The sequence below is a fragment of the Lygodium microphyllum genome, chromosome 12, assembly GCF_053477565.2.
Source record: "Lygodium microphyllum isolate KBCC chromosome 12, Lygodium_microphyllum_v1.1.10, whole genome shotgun sequence".
Taxonomy (NCBI): domain Eukaryota; kingdom Viridiplantae; phylum Streptophyta; class Polypodiopsida; order Schizaeales; family Lygodiaceae; genus Lygodium; species Lygodium microphyllum.
Window position 1 is genome coordinate 22324837 of NC_141146.1, and position 16639 is coordinate 22341475.

General features: G+C 43.8%; 1 protein-coding gene across 2 annotated transcripts in view; it reads right to left on the reverse strand.

The window, feature by feature from the left end:
* LOC148027536 (putative serine acetyltransferase 2) overlaps nt 1-16639 on the reverse strand; it is a 57453-nt gene that overhangs the window by 31144 nt on the left and 9670 nt on the right. For both annotated transcript variants that reach the window (XM_087689264.1, XM_087689262.1), the window contains exon 7: nt 9220-9386. In XM_087689264.1, coding sequence (XP_087545390.1) covers nt 9220-9386 — 167 coding nt within the window. The remainder of the gene's footprint in view (nt 1-9219; nt 9387-16639) is intronic.

Genomic DNA, 16639 nt, shown 5'->3' on the forward strand with positions numbered 1-16639 from the left:
CCATGCAAGAGCACGTGAACAAGCTATGCCAACTATAAATGCAAGTTCGGAAAGCTAGCAAGCCAATCTCCTCTGAGGATATGACAATTACTTTGTTATTGCAGTTGCCTCCTCATTTGAATGCATTCTACTCCAACTTGATTGCTTCAGAGAGGACAGAGACCCTTAAATGGGAGGAGCCAATTCCTATAGTCTTGAAGTAAGAGGAACAATTGAAGGATACGAGTTCACATAAATCTAAGGCTCTTACAAGTCAGGCTTCCGAAAAGAAGGGGAAGCAAAAGCAAACGAAGGAAGACAATAACAAGAAAGACAAGGAGTCTATTTGCCACATCTATGCTAAGACAATTCACTAGAAGAAAGATTGTCCTGTGATAAGGATAAGAAAGACACCAAGGAGGAGGAAAAGAAGACTACAAACTCAGTAGCGGTTGTTGCTCCTGTCAGGGTGCAGCGATGCGGAAGCGTGGGACCAAGACTGAGAGAGAGAGAACGCAGAGAGGAGAGAGAGAGGAAGAGACAGTGGAAGATGAAGATCTGCTGTATAAAGTGTGCTGTATACAAAGATATGCAGATATGTACTCGGGCGCAATGCGCGGGACTGCGTATCTCCACCTCGACGATGCAACTTGCTGTTCACCTCGAAGTCCGCTGCAGTCTGCACCATCTCTAGCCTGACATCTGCAAACAGAGATGTAATCTGCACGAATCTCGAGCCTGAAACCTGCGATCAGAAGTGAGAAAGACTGTGCTGGACATCGGCTATAAATAGCCAGAAGAAAGCGCCCAGAACGTGGCAGTCCGACTGGTCACTCCGACCAGTCCGACTGGTACGGCCAAGATCTAACAGATGTCGCTAACAACTCCTTCATTATCAATTTTTTGTACATTTGGAGATTATTGAGCATTCTTCATAGGATCCGTCTAATGTAGCATTGATGGCCCCACGAACTCATGAGTGGATTGTGGATAGTGGCACTTCTTGCCACATGACTCCTTCACTAGATGGCATTGCCCATATTTGTCTGATGCATAGGCATATTCTGATTGATAATATTTCTTTGGTTTCTATACAAGGTAAGGGTAATATGCAATTGATTCTGAATGGGCACAATGGTACTTACACTTTGAAGGTTATTTATGTTCCAGGCTTGGGCTATCATCTCCTTTCGGGGAGCAAGATTTGTAGATTTAGCCTCACAATTGAATTTCACAGGGACTCCTTTCAAGTTCTTGATGGAGAGACGAGACAGGTGCTTTGCTAGGGGCATGAGGAGAATTGTGTCTACAAGATGCGTAGTTCTTTAGTCCTTACTTCTCTTCTTTTTACTTCTCAGTCTCAATCCGAGCTATGGCATGCTAAGTACAACCACCTCAACTACAAGTATCTTAGAAAGGCAACTTGTGACCAACTTGTGCATGGATTGGGATGAGCCATCCACCATGTGTATCTTGCATTCGTGGTAAGTAGCATAGAGATAACATTCCTAACAAGGCTTCGAGAAGGGCAAAGGAGCCCTTGGAGCTTGCTTCTACAAATTAGTATGGACCAATGAGGACAAAGTCACTCGGGGCAGTCTTTATTTTATGTTGATTGCAGATGAGTACAACAAGATGACATGGGCATATTTCCTAGCATTGAAATCTGAAGTTTTCTTACATTTTAAGGGCTAGCTCATCTTTGAGAAAAGCCATTTAGGCAAGAAACTTAAAACAATGAGATCCGACAAAGATGGAGAGTTTGTCTCTAGTAAATTGTCTCAATTTTGTGCAGATCCAGGAATTTACGAAGAATATGCTAACATGAACACTCCCAAGGTTGCATTCCATGCATATACAATACATATTATACAATATCGTACCTACCATATGTTCGTTTCATATGGTACCGTACGGTTTGCAAGCTTTTGTACTATACAAAAAAAAGACCGTCTGAAATGTTTGTTTGTGCATTTTTTTGAAATTTTGCCTATTTTTTTGAGTTGTTACACATTCAAACTTCTCTTCTTTCATATTCCTCCCTCTTTCATACTCCTTCCTCTTCTCTCTCCGTCACCTCAGTGCTTATAAAAGGGAAATCCCCCTCACCCCATCTCACCACACAAATCAGCCTCCATCTTCATCAATCTACCTCTCTTGAGCTCAATTTTCAAGCCACTATCTTCTTCAATCATCCTATTCTCTTTCTCCGTCTTTTTCTCCCTTTTTCTCACCTTCTCTTCCTCCTATCCCTAAGGGCTATCCCTCTCCCTCACCCTATCCATGTCTCACCTTCTCTTCCTCTCCTCTCCCTATCCTTCTCCCTCTTCCACTATCTCCCTCTCCCTCTCTCTCACTTTCAAGTTTCATTCATACATATTACATCCTCTTTCTCTCCCTCTCCCTTTCTCAAATCCCTCTTCCTCTCCCTCTCCTCCTTTCTCCTCATTCTTCTCTACAATGCCTAGGCCTCTTCATGATCTATATTTAAGTTGCACATTTTATATGTGTAGGCCGATTTTATATATAATTTTACGTGTATTTTATTCATGAACGTACAAAACAATGTATTTTATTCTTAAAAATTTTGTATATTGTACATATTCATGCATTGAACATATCGTAGTAAATGTACAAAACCACCCTGAACACTCCTTAAGAGTATTATTTTGAAGTGAAAGAATCCGAGTGTGATTGAAATGTCTTGAACATCAACAAACACCTCAACATTGTTGGGCCGAAGCAATGAACCACAGTATGGTTTGATGACCTATGCCATGTAGGATAAGGAGCCAACATCGGTAAAGGAAGCATTATAGTCCAATCATTGGCAGAAGGCCATGGAGCAAGAGTTGGAGTCTATTGAATGGTGTGGCACTTGGTATCTTATGCCTCTGCCCATTCATCACAAGGTGATTGGAGTCAAGTGGGTCTTTAAGACCGAGTATCTCAATGATGGCACACTCGACAAGCACAAGGCAAGGATGGTTGCCAAGGGTTTTGCACAGAGGCCAAGTGTTGTTTTTCATGATAGATTTGCACCCACAACTCGTGCGGCCACCATTCGTACAGTTTTAGCTCTTGTCAACCATAGGAGATGGCTGATTTATCAATTGAATGTCAAGTATGCATTCTTGAATGACGACTTAAAGGAGGAGATCTATGTCGAGCAACCTCCTGGATTTTCTTCCTTAGTTGGTAAGGTATACATGTTAAAGAACGGCCTTTATGACCTCAAATACACTCCTCGTGCTTGGAATGAGAGGATAGACTCATTCCTTCAAGACATGTTAGTCAAAGACCTACATTGGATACAAATTTGTACGTCCATAGGTCAGCTAGAGGGCATGCGGTGTTTGTGCTTTACATGGATGATCTTGTCTTGACAGGTGACCATGCCCAAATGGTCAAGCAAACTAAGGCATCACTCCATGAGAAGTTTGAGATGACGGATTTAGAGCTTCTTCATTTCTTCCTACGTCATAAGCTATGGCAAACTAGGGAGATCTATCTCTCCCAACAGCGGCATGTGCAGAAGCTCTCAACTACTTTTGAGATGCAAGAGTGTTGGACCATATCTACTCCCATGGATCCAAATTGGAAGGCTACAGCTCACACAGATTTACATTGGTGGATGCTTCCAACTACAGATTGTCAGATGACTCAGAAGAAGACTATCAAGCCAGAAGAAAACCGTTCTCATCTGTGAGCACGAGTGATTCGTTTCTCCTCCCAACCTCGCCTAGATAAGTACTGGCACCTCTCTCCCCGTTTCCTCTGCCAGCCGTCCACTTTTGGTGAGTCCTACTATTCTTGGACTCTCTTATTCTCTAGGCTCCCCTTAACCCCGTTCGGGCGCCCAAGAGCCCGGACGGTCATCCTCATGCGTGTTCCCCTAGATTTACCTTAATGTCACATTAAATGTCACTTTAATGTCACATTCAATATTTGTGACCTTAACGCTACATTAAATATCACTTTAAATGTCACATTAATGTCACATTTCCTTCCCCTTAAGAATCAGTTTCGTCCTCGAAAACAATACTTGGAAGGTCTAACTGTAAATCGGGAAACCTTTTCTTTAAAGTACTTACTCGCTCCCATGTTGAGCTTTCTTCTGAACAATCTTTCCACTTAACCAAACATTCTTGATAAATAGTATTCCTTGTTCGTCTATTACGAACATTTAATATTCTTTCTGGTTCATGTGGATTAGATTGGTCATTGAATAGCTCCTCAATATCATCATTTAAGATTAGATTATCCAAATCACCCAGCTTCTTCCTTAATTTACTTACATGAAAAACTGGATGTATTTTACTACCAGCAGGTAGTTGGAGCTTGTAAGCCAATTCTCCCACCTTTTTAAGTATTATGAAAGGACCACAATACCTTGGTGAAAGCTTTGGACATTGTCCCTTTTTCATAGTTTTAGTTTGTTCAAGCACCTTAAGATAGACCAATTCTCCTTGTTCAAAGGAGATGTCTCTTCGGTGAGGATCTGCATATGCTCTAGCTCGATTTTGAGCTTTTTTAATATTTTCTTGAGCAAATTTTAACATACTATTCATATCCTCCAAAAAGTCTTTAGTTGCCTGAACCTTTTCCTTATGCAGTCCTACTGCAAAAGGAGCTCTGGGCTGAAACCCATACATTAACATAAATGGACTATATCTAGTGGAAGAGTGCTTGCCCTAAGCATATCTTCAAGAATTTGGTTAACCCTTTCAGTTTGCCCATCTGTTTGCGGATGATCCGCCGTACTCATGCTAAGTTTAGTATCCAATTTCCTAAATACCGCACGCCAAAAATGGCTATCAAATTTTCTATCCCGATCAGAAACTATATTTGCCGGAAGGCCATACAATCGGTATATGTTCTCTACGAACAATCTAGCCAATTCTGGTGTTTTAACATCAGTTGAAGTTGGAATAAACCTAGCCATTTTGGTTAACCTATCCACAATCACCCACACAGAGTCGTGCCCCCTCTGTGTTCTAGGTAAAGCAACAATAAAGTCCATGGAGATACTCTCCCATTTTCCTGAAGGAATTTCTAGTGGATGGAGAAGTCCTCCCATTTTTAATCTTTCAGCTTTATTAACCTGGCATTTATTACATTTGACCACATAGTCAAGGACGTCCTTATTCATTCCAAGCCAATAGAACTATCTTTTAATAAGACTATAAGTCTTATTAACTCCTGGATGTCCCGCGCTAGGGGTATCATGACACTCAAAGAGTATCTGGCGCCTTATTTCTGTATCTTTCGGGACACATACCCTACCCTTGTAGAGTAAATAACCATTATCAATGGTAAAATTCTTCCACTTGAATCCAGTTTGAGCAACCCCTGATGCTCCGTTTCCTTGTTGAACATCCTTAGATATTCCTTCCTCAGTAGAAGCACTTTCATTTGGATCCCCATTTTTTATTGCTTCCCATATGTTGGAATATGCCGGATCAACCTGGCATTTCCCTTTTAAAGATTCAAGCAAGTTGGAAGTGAACTGAGTAAAACTCAATTCATTAATGATGGGCATTCTGCTGAGTGCATCAGCTACTATATTATACTTTCCTTTTCTATATCTTATCTCATAGTCGAACTCTTGAAGGAGTTCGGCCCATCTGGCTTTACGCCCGTGTAAATCCGGTTGATCATTAAGCCATGTAATGCTTTCATGATCCGATAAAATCAAAAGTTTGGCACCGTACAGATAGTGCCTCCATTTCTTCATTGCATGTACTATTACATACAACTCCCTCTCATAAACAGAATAATTCTGTTTTGCACGATCTAATTTATTGCTTTCAAAAGCAACTGGTCGACCTTCTTGTAATAAGACCGCGCCTATTGCCTTATCACTGGCATCAGCTTCAACCACAAATGGTTTATTGGGATCCACTATTAATAATACTGGAGCTATAGCGATAGCTACCTTAAGTTTTTGAAAACTTTCATTTTGGTCTGTTCCCCAATTAAAACTTTTTTCTTTCCCTTTAAGTTGGTCTGTCATTGGAACAGCTATTTTGGCATAATCTCGAATGAATCTACGATAAAATCCAGATAAACCTAGGAAGATCTGCAGCTCTTCTAGATTCCTTGGAGGTGGCTATTCAATAATTGCCCTTACTTTTTCTGGATCCATGTTGATTCCCTCTTTCGAGATAATATGCCCCAGATATTTGACCTCTTGTGCAAAGAATTCACATTTAGTTTTCTTCGCATAAAGGGAATGTGTTTTTAACAGTTGGAATACTAATTGTAAGTGTTCCAAATGTTCTTCTCTTGATTTACTAAAGATCAAGATATCATCCAAGAAGACTACTACAAAACGTCCTAGATAGGGCCGTAAAACACTATTCATCAGCTTCATAAAGATGACTGGTGCATTAGTGAGGCCAAAATGCATCACCAAAAAATCATAATATCTGTATCTAGTACGAAATGCTGTCTTGGGAACATCTTGTGCATTAATTCTTACTTGGTGATAGCCTGATCTTAAATCTATCTTTGTGAAGAATTTTGCCCCTTGTAATTGATCAAAAAGATCTTCCATTCTGGGCATAGGAAATTTATTCTTCACCGTTATTTTATTAAGTGCTCTATAGTCAACACAAAGTCGCATAGAACCATCTTTTTTCTTTACCAATAAAATTGGTGAAGCCCAAGGTAAATTACTGGGTTGAATAAACCCTTTATCCAGGTAATCCTTAATTTGTCTTTCAACTTCTTGATGCTGTGTTTCGCTTAACCTATATGGTGGTTTAGAAATAGGATGTGTATCCTTATTTATGTCAATTGGGTGATTTATATCACCCCTATCTGGTGGAAGGCCACTTGGTAAATCAGAAGGAAACACATCTTTAAAATCATCTAACAAACTACTTAATTCATTATTAACATTCAACTCACAAACATAAGAAAATTGTTGTTTTATATTACAGAAAGTAAAAGTGTTCTGTACAGGAAGAGACCATAACATATATACCTCACAAACTTCCTTCTTTATCAGCTTCTGAACTTCAGTAGAACACAGCAAAGGATTATCAGATACTTCATGTTCACCTTGAATGACAAAAGTCCTACCATCCCTTTCAAATTCCAGTGTATTATGGTGATAACTACGTTTTAAGGATGGTTCCAATCCCCATAGCCACTCCCTCCCTAGAGCAATATCAGCTCTTTCCATGTTCATAATTTGGAAATCAAGTTTATCTTTATATCCTTGAATCTCAATTTCCAAATTGGATACCATTGTATCCCATATTTTATTGTCTTGGCCTTGCATCATACGAACAACATATTGATGCCCACTCTTTTGTTGGGGAAGTTTCAATTTTTTGACAAGTGCATAATTTATAAAATTATGTGTGGCAGAGTCCTCAATCATGACTCTAACTCTCTTTCCAGCTATCAATCCATGTACTCTAAGTAAATCATGTGGCCCAAAAATAGGCTGCCACATAGAAGTTGACATACAACACTTATGTTGTGCATCCATGTGCAAGACCTCTAAAGATTTGTACTTTTCATGCCCCTTTAATTCTAAGGTCTGCACTACATGGATTTGTTTTTCTTTTCCCTTGCCCTTGTCCTTATCCTTTCCTTGCTCTGATACCAATGTCAAATGACTCAGAAGAAGACTATCAAGCCAGAAGAAAACCGTTCTCATCTGTGAGCACGAGTGATTCGTTTCTCCTCCCAACCTCGCCTAGATAAGTGTTGGCACCTCTCTCCCCGTTTCCTCTGCCAGCCGTCCACTTTTGGTGAGTCCTACTATTCTTGGACTCTCTTATTCTCTAGGCTCCCCTTAACCCCGTTCGGGCGCCCAAGAGCCCGGACGGTCATCCTCGTGCGTGTTCCCCTAGATTTACCTTAATGTCACATTCAATATTTGTGACCTTAACGCTACATTAAATATCACTTTTAATGTCACATTAATGTCACACAGATAGTTGCTTGGGTCATTGATATGGCTTTCGAATACTTGGATTGATTTGCAATTCCCTATTGGTTTGCTTGAATACTTTGTGGGTGAACCTAAGAAGGTTCGTTGGCAAGCTGCATTGAGGATATTGTGGCTCTTAAGGGGTATTCCCAACCTTAACCCATTTTATCCAATAGGTATAGATGGTTCATGTTACATCATTGGACATCTGGATAGGCACTACTAGCAATGGTCACTATGGTCATGCAGTGACTTAGTGCAATGCACTACCGGTACTTCGAGGTTAGAGAAATCGAGTCCTATTTATAGAACTCAAGATGCTATTGTGCACATCATTGTGTAATCACCACCCTTGGAGTCATCACTCTTGGCCCGTTGGCCGACATATCCGTACACTAGGATGGTGGGGCTAGTGGTATGGGACACCAACCCTTAGGATGTGGCCATAACCTGGAGTGTTGCTAGCTCCCAAACCCAAGGTGAGCCCCTTAGGCCCTATTGTTGCAAGATGAGACTGATGTCCAGTCTCTTTCATTTGTGGATATGGCTTGTGTCGTGTCTCATGTGCAGGTTGGACCCTAGGGGGATGTTTCAGTTTGACCTTAGTGTTATGAGACTGGCTGGATTTAAAACTAGGCTAGAGATGTTGAACACCAGAGGTCACTGATAGGTTATTACTTCTTTTTGGATACAAGTGCTATCTTGTGAAGTAGCAACAAGCAACCCACAATTGCCCTATCATCTATAGAGGCTGAGTATCAAGCGGCTTGTACTACCACTTGTAAGACTGTTTGGCTTCGAAGGTTATTGAAGGAGCTTGACTATTCATAGCCAGGAGCTACTACACTTCTATGCAACAACAAGAGTTGCATAACCTTTGCACAAAACCTTGTTTTACATGCTTAGACGAAGCACATAGAGATATAGTATCACTACATTTGTGAGAAACTCTTGGATGGGACCATAGACAACAGATAATGTGGTAGATTTGTTTACCAAAGCACTTCCTCAGGCCATTCTTCGCCAACATTCCAGATCCCTGAGTCTCATCCCGCAAGTAGGATCTGAGAGGGGGTGTTAGAGATTGTAGGAGATTTGGTCATCCCCAAGACAAGCACAAGCTGTGTGAGGATAGATCAGAGTAGATTTACCCAGTTTGGAGCAGGTCTGACAGTTTTGGTGCAGTGCAGTTTGGGCAGACCAGGCAGAGCGGACAGGTGTCATGAGGCAGCCAGTCAGCAATTGCAGCATTTTATGATTGCTAAAGACAAGGTAGCATTGATAAGTACCTGTGAGGAGACACATCCTTTAAAACGAGAGATCCTGCAGCCACCATTGCACCCCGGCCTACAGTTATGTTTCCAAGAATAGTAGCACCAGCCCCGATCAGCACTCCCTCCCCTATTTTTGGATGACGATCACCAGCGACTTTTCCAGTTCCTCCAAGTGTGACACCCTATACAAGCACAAATGCATCAATGTCAATAAATTGTAAAGCCTGTTTGTCCAATGAGAAGGAGAGATTAGCTTCTTTCCAGCACTCTAGGCACTTTAACAATCAAGCATAACCATTATACAGGCCATAGACAGATTACTCCAAAACTCTTATTCAAAAATCAAGACTGCTCAACCCCCCACGCACATGTACACAGTTCTATTAGAGATGTGGATTATCATTACTATCATAAGCTGAGGATAAACAAAATGTACATCAAAAACATAGGGATGACATCTAGCTGCTCACATTAGATATCTGCCACTTTGTACAAGCATAGAGATTGTTACAAAGAGCACCTAAGTGAACACACAAAAAGCTGGTTATGAAATATTGCGGTTCTGTTGACTATAGAGCCTTGCATAAGGTGAGCACTAAGGAAATAATTTTTCTATGCCATAAATATATGCCTTATTTGGTCAATTCAAGGGTGAATAATATTTCAGAAAGGTTGACTTTAGCAAGGCTATCAATTCAGAATAAGAAAGAACTCATTATCCCCAAGGAAACAAAAAGGATTGGTTGGTCACCATCTTGAAAGGGGACTCAGAATGATGTTCGTTAGGCTCACAGAGTTTGAGAGGCCCTGATCTGTGCAATTCACTCCCTCGTCTCAGCTATCAAGGTAGCTGTGTGCTCTTTCAGGCTCCATTGCAGCATTATGCTCATTGAGTACTCATGCCACAAGGTAGCTGTGTGCTCTTTCAGGCTCCATTGCAGCATTATGCTCATCAAGTACTCATGCCACTAAATGAAAGGAGGATAAAGAAGAGTCCAGGGTCGTTAGCTCTAACTCACAAAAATGTTTAAACAGAATGAGAAGAGAATTGAATTCGAGAAAGCTATAGAAACAATTCACTCCCTCGTCTCAGCTATCAAGGTAGCTGTGTGCTCTTTCAGGCTCCATTGCAGCATTATGCTCATCAAGTACTCATGCCACTAAATGAAAGGAGGATAAAGAAGAGTCCAGGGTCGTTAGCTCTAACTCACAAAAATGTGAAAACAGAATGAGAAGAGAATTGAATTTGAGAAAGCTATAGAAACAATTGGTGGAGATCCCATGCATACGGATATATCCAAGGGAGATAGAGCAAAACAAAACACAAGAGGCAAGGGCTGTAAATTGCAAATCTGAGACTGCAACCAGTTAAAGAAAGGGCAAGCACAATAGCCTACAATACTCGAAGCATGTGAAGCAGTGGCCTGGTTAACCAGCACCCTGACCAAGTTTGACCTGCTGCCACAAGGTATTCCAACATGCAACATCACCTGCCAAGATCTGATCGGTGCCCACCTGCCTTCTCTCTCTGCATCGGCACAACTGCCTGGCACATAATCATGGGTGCCTGGATTGGTGTCGGGCTAGTGTCTTCTAAACCCTTGAATATGAAGATGAAGAACTTCCTTCAAAGCTTATTCATAATCAATTGGAAATAACATGCACATGGGCCATTGACGAGCTGACTGTTCTGCCCTGCCGTTGCCTGCTGCCTCATAGCACTCACCACTTACAGCCGCCATCCCTCTTGTCCCCCACGCCCCCCCCCCCCCCCCAAACCCAATGAGTGGTTGCTGTCCTTGACAGTGCACACTGACCTTCCTCTCCACCTCCTGCATCTCTTTTTTCCTTCATGTGCCTCCCCTCTTCCCTCCTTAGCATTACCACCACCTGTCTACGCCACCTCTGCTGGGCTGCCTGATAGGTATCATAGTTTAACCCTCCCATCATTACATGCTCATGTTAAGGCAGCATGCTGCATGCCTCGTGAGTTTAAGTCCAGTTCTGCCACCTACTGGACAACTTGGCACCCCTTTGAAACATGCTGCCAGCCTCATTTTGCAGACATGATCTATGCAAAGTGATGAAGGTTTGATTTGCAATTAGAGATGCCTAGGATATTCCAAGAGATACCGAAATCGTGATAGGAGATACAAGTCTACCAAAACAAAGCAGCCAATGCCTGTGCTGCCATGAGTTTGGCTATAAGGTGACGGAGTGCATTCAATTTGGGCAGAAGCCTGCCCTACATGAGACCACCCACAAGCCTACTACTACAATCGATGATGACAGATTCCTTGAAGTACAATGTTGTTTGGGCAAGAGTACAGAAACAGGTCACACCCAACAGCCCTTGCCATGTGCAACAACTTTAGGAGGTGCCCCATTTGCACGACGTTCATCCCCACCCCCACCCCTATTCCTCCATTTTCCCCTTCCCCTTCCCCTACCCCCAATTCCACATTCAACACACTCCCCCACACCCTTTGCCCCACCCTCCTCCTCACCTCCCCTTGTCACACCTTAGATCCACTACCTCCATCCCCCCTCAAAACCACCTCCACATTGCAAGGTGTACATCTCCCCCCTTTGTACACAACAAGGTGTACATTTCCCCCTCTCAATATGACAAGGTATAGTCAGACAACAATAGTGTGTGAAGATATGCTAGGGTTTGCACAAAGAAAACACAAAAATGTACGAATACAGCTGAAAATACAATAACGCAATAAATACAAATCCAAAACTCAAAACGCAAAAACACAAACACAAACAAAGAAAAAAGAGAACTCTAAAGTGAATGAATCAATGCTGTAAATGAATGAAAGAATGTACAAAATGCTCAAGAGCAAAGCTGTCCAACAGCCAGTGGCTCTCATGGGAGCAGGCTGAGGGAGGTTTTGATGTGTGTCATACACCAGAGATAGATCGCAAGTGCAGTAACCACTAGTTGCAAAGCAAAAGGCTAATGAAGAAAAGTACTAAAAACGCAAAAATGACCTGCTGTAGATACAAACTCAAATCAAGGTAATGCTGAAAATGGAAGGGCAATAGGCTCAAAACCATAGGACAGCAGTCTCCAAGGCAATAGGCTCAAAACCATAAGACAACAGTCTCCGAGGCTAGAACTGGAAAACACAGCAATGTAACTGCCTGAAGATGATTGCAGCTGATCACCAGCATCAATATTTTCAGCCTACAATTGGTGCAGTTAGTTCTCTCGGGCACAGTTGTGCATTTCCTATCAGTTTTGCACAGCAATGTAACTGCCTGAAGATGATTGCAGCTGATCACCAGCATCAATATTGTCAGCCTACAATTGGTGCAGTTAGTTCTCTCGGGCACAGTTGTGCATTTCCTATCAGTTTTGGGCATTTTCCACAGTCACCAGGTGCGCGCACCTATTACTGGGCAGTTTGGACAGTTTGGGGACTCGTGGCAGTATGGCTGCAGATTGATATTTTTTGGCATTGTTTATGTGCTGTCGATCAAATTTGGCTGCTGGCGGCCCAGATTTGGCTGGCCACCGTAATCATTTTATGGCTATATTTTATGCTATTTATAGTCAGCAGTCAGCCTGCCCACATCACTTGTGTTTTTCAGGTGGTGAGAGAGATCAGCTCGAGGAGATACTTCAACAGCCCATTTGTATATCTGCCTTCTTCATTTCAACATTCATTGATTGCAGATTTTTGCATTCTACTGTCACTTTTCTCTCCCCCTCTTCTCTCATGTTTATTGTCTTTCAGTCTTGTCCATATGCTTCCACATTCACTGCGCTCTGACATCCACTACTCACAAGAAGTAGGTGCCAAGGGGGCAATATGAAGATGTTGATAATCCCACCCTTTCTCATGGTCACTCCATCCATCAAACAGAATGGAGCATCCATACTTCGCCCACCAGCACATAGAGACTCAAGGGCTCCATCAATTTTCTCTCCTCATCAAGCTTCTTGCTATGGGTGTCTTGGTATGTGGCTCCATTTCACTACTTGCCTGGACTGACAACAGCAATGGTTTTCACCATCCTCTTCTATCTATCAACTTGAGCAAATGGAAAGAGAGAATACACACAATGATGGTGTATGCTGTTAGAGATCATAGCCTGTTTGGTGGGCAGGCAGGCCTGCACAGTCGGACCAGCAGGCTGCACAGTCGGACTGCCACGTGGCAGTCCGACTGCCTGCAGCTGATTTATTCAGGCTGCGCCCTATTTTCTGGCGCCCCAGTTCGTGGCAGATTTCGGCTATAAATACCCGATGTTTCCAGCAGTCTGGTCACTCTTCTCTGTCGCAGATTACAGACCGGTGCCGTGCAGATTTCTGTCTCTGTTCACAGATTTCAGACAGCAAACAGTGCAGATTACAGCAGACTTCGAGGTGGACAGCAGGTCGCATCGTCAAGGTGGAGACACGCAGTCCAGCGCACTGCGCCAGTGTATATCTTTGTATTCAGCATTCTTTATACAGCAGATCTTCATTGTCTACTGTCTCTTTCTCTCCCTTCTCTCTCTGCGTTCTCTCTCTCTCAGTCCTACGCTTCCGCACCGCTGCACTCTGACATGGTATCAGAGCAGTGTTTGAGGGCTGACTGAGCGCAGAATCAACCTGAAGAGGAGTTTCCATCGCGACACAAATTTGCGTTTTTTGCGTTTAAGGGCAGACAGGAGGGCTGCGCCTTGGAACAAGGCTGAAACGAGTGTGGGCGCACAGGAAAGGAGTACAGGTGGTGGATTTGCTGCTGTTTACTGCTGTTTGACGCGGAGAAAGTTTGAGTTTTCAACCTAAAAGTGCAGGTTTTGCTTTTTCATCGCCTCCGGCGGGTGAAGAAGATTCGGGACGCGGAAGAGCCTTAGCAGGCTGAGTTTACTCAGTCAGAGGGGGCTGCTTTTGCGTTTGAGAAGGCATTGCAGGTGAAGATGTCTACAGAGATGGACTTGGAGTTCCAGGCGATTATGGACCGGAAGGTCCCTGTCTTACCGGCTCTTCCTACAGATCAGAAGCTCGACGGCGACAACTACCGCATTTGGCGCGTTATGATGCTGGCCATTCTTGAGTCCTATGATTTGGCGGAGTTGGTACAGGAAGATATTGACCGGCCTTCGGTAAGAGATGAGTCCAAACTCTCTTCCGATGCTCGTGCGGAGTTGGCCAGGGCCCAATCTCATTGGGACAAACTGAATGCCAGGATTTGATCCTTTCTCTTTCTCTCATGCACTACAGCCGTGATCGCTCACATCGAGCACTTGACGGTGGCTCGTAAGATATGGCTGGAGCTTGATCAAATGTACAATCGGATGACCCTGATGAAGAGGGTTTCTTTGGAGGTCTAGATGCGGACTTTGTCCGTCAATAAGTCTTCTTCGCTAAGGGAACACATTAACAAGCTAAGGCAGCTACAGATGCAGGTTCAGAATGCGGGGAAGCCGATTTACTCCGAAGTCATGGCGATCACACTATTGTCCCAGTTGCCGCCACGATTCGGTACATTTTACTCTGCCCTTATTGCTTCGGGGCGAGAGTCTACTCTTCGGTGGGAAGAGTTGGTTCCTATGGTCTTGGACCAAGAGGAACAGTTAAAGGGACAGAATGCTTCCAAGACGGAGGCGTTGACAGGTCAAGCCTCTCAGAAGAAGGGGAAGGACCAAAAGAAGAAGAAGGGGGATAACAAGTCCAAGAAGGACAAGGAGAAGGACAAGGACAAAGATTCCACATGTCATATTTGTGGAAAGACTGGCCATTGGAAGAAGGATTGCCCTGACAAAGACTCGAAGGACACCAAGAAGAAGGAAACCAAGGATTCGGGCGCGGTGGCTGCACCCTCATCAGCTGCATTTCTACATCTAGTTGTCATTGAGGACGCTTCACCGAATGCTTCTGATGCTGCGATGGCGGCTCCCCAAGCTCGAGAGTGGATTGTTGATAGTGGTGCCTCACGGCACATGACTCCTTCATCCGATGGTGTTGCCCAGCTGCGACCATCGCGTGGGCAGGTTCTCATTGGAGACAGCTCTTCAGTTTCTATTGCAGGTCGGGGTAAGATGCAGCTTATTCCGGATGGACGAGGTGGCACCCATACCTCAGAGATTTTGCATGTACCAGGATTAGGGTACCATCTCCTTTCAGTTCATAAGATTTGCTCCCTTGGTCTTTTGGTGGAGTTTGACAGTTCTACTGTGCGAGTCCTTGATCGTGAATCGAGGAAGGTTCTATCATCTGGATATGAGGAGAACGGCATTTACAAACTGAAGTCTTCCACTGCCCTCTCTACTCTTCTTCTTACCTCACAGTCACAGTCTGAATTATGGCATGCTCGGTTTGGTCACCTGAACTATGACTATCTTTGGAGGGCGTCACGTGGACAGCTTGTTCGCGGGTTGCCGGATATAGTGGTGAGCCAGCAGCCATGCGTCTCCTGCATACGGGGGAAGCAGCATAGAGATGCCATTCCCCACACCGCTTCGCGGCGGTCTACTTCACCGATGGAGTTAGTATCTATGAATCTATGTGGCCCTATGAGGAATGAGTCCCTGCGTGGGAGCTCGTACTTCATGCTGATCGTGGATGACTATAGCAGGATGACATGGGCCTATTTTTTGGCACTAAAGTCAGAAGCTTTCTCGCACTTCAAGGATTGGCTTCTCTTTGAGGAGAACCGATCAGGCCGGAAGTTGAAGACCTTGCGATCCGACAAGGGAGGTGAATTTGTGTCTAATGAATTTGCTCGGTCTTGTGCAGATAGAGGAATTCACCAGGAGTTTGCCAATACCAATACTCCTCAAGAAAATGGTATTCTAGAACGGAAGAACCGCAGTGTGATCGAGATGGCGAGCACCATGATGGAGCACCGACGGACCCCTCAGGTTCTGTGGGCCAAGGCTGTGGCTACTGCAGTCCACATCCTTAATCGATCCCCTACTTCGGCCGTGGAAGGGATGACTCCATTTGAGGCTTATTTTGGGACGAAGCCCGATGTTTCTTACTTTCGAGTCTTTGGGTGTGATGCCTATGTTCACATTCCCAAGGCTCACCGTGACAAATTTGAAGCGGCTTCCCGCAAACAGGTATTTGTTGGCTACAGCTCCCAGTCCAAGGCTACCGACTGTATGATCCCGTCAAGCGGGATGTATATACTAGCCGTGATGTGCAGTTTGTGGAGGTTCCGGCTTCTTCAACGGGTGAGGAGCACCCCGTTCTTGGAGATCCAGGAGAGAGTTTGGCTCCTTCTACAGTTCCACTGGAGCCTGTGCCGTTTGATTATGCTTCTGTTTCTGACACAGAGTCTACTGTTCCACCGGATCCTTCTGCGGAGTTACCACCGGGGGACATTCCAGAGTCTTCTACTGATGGAGAACGACGAGGGGAGGTTCGGCCTCCTCCTCGCTAGGCCCGTGACACACTCCGTGATTCAGGGATCGAGGGGATTCCTGAGGA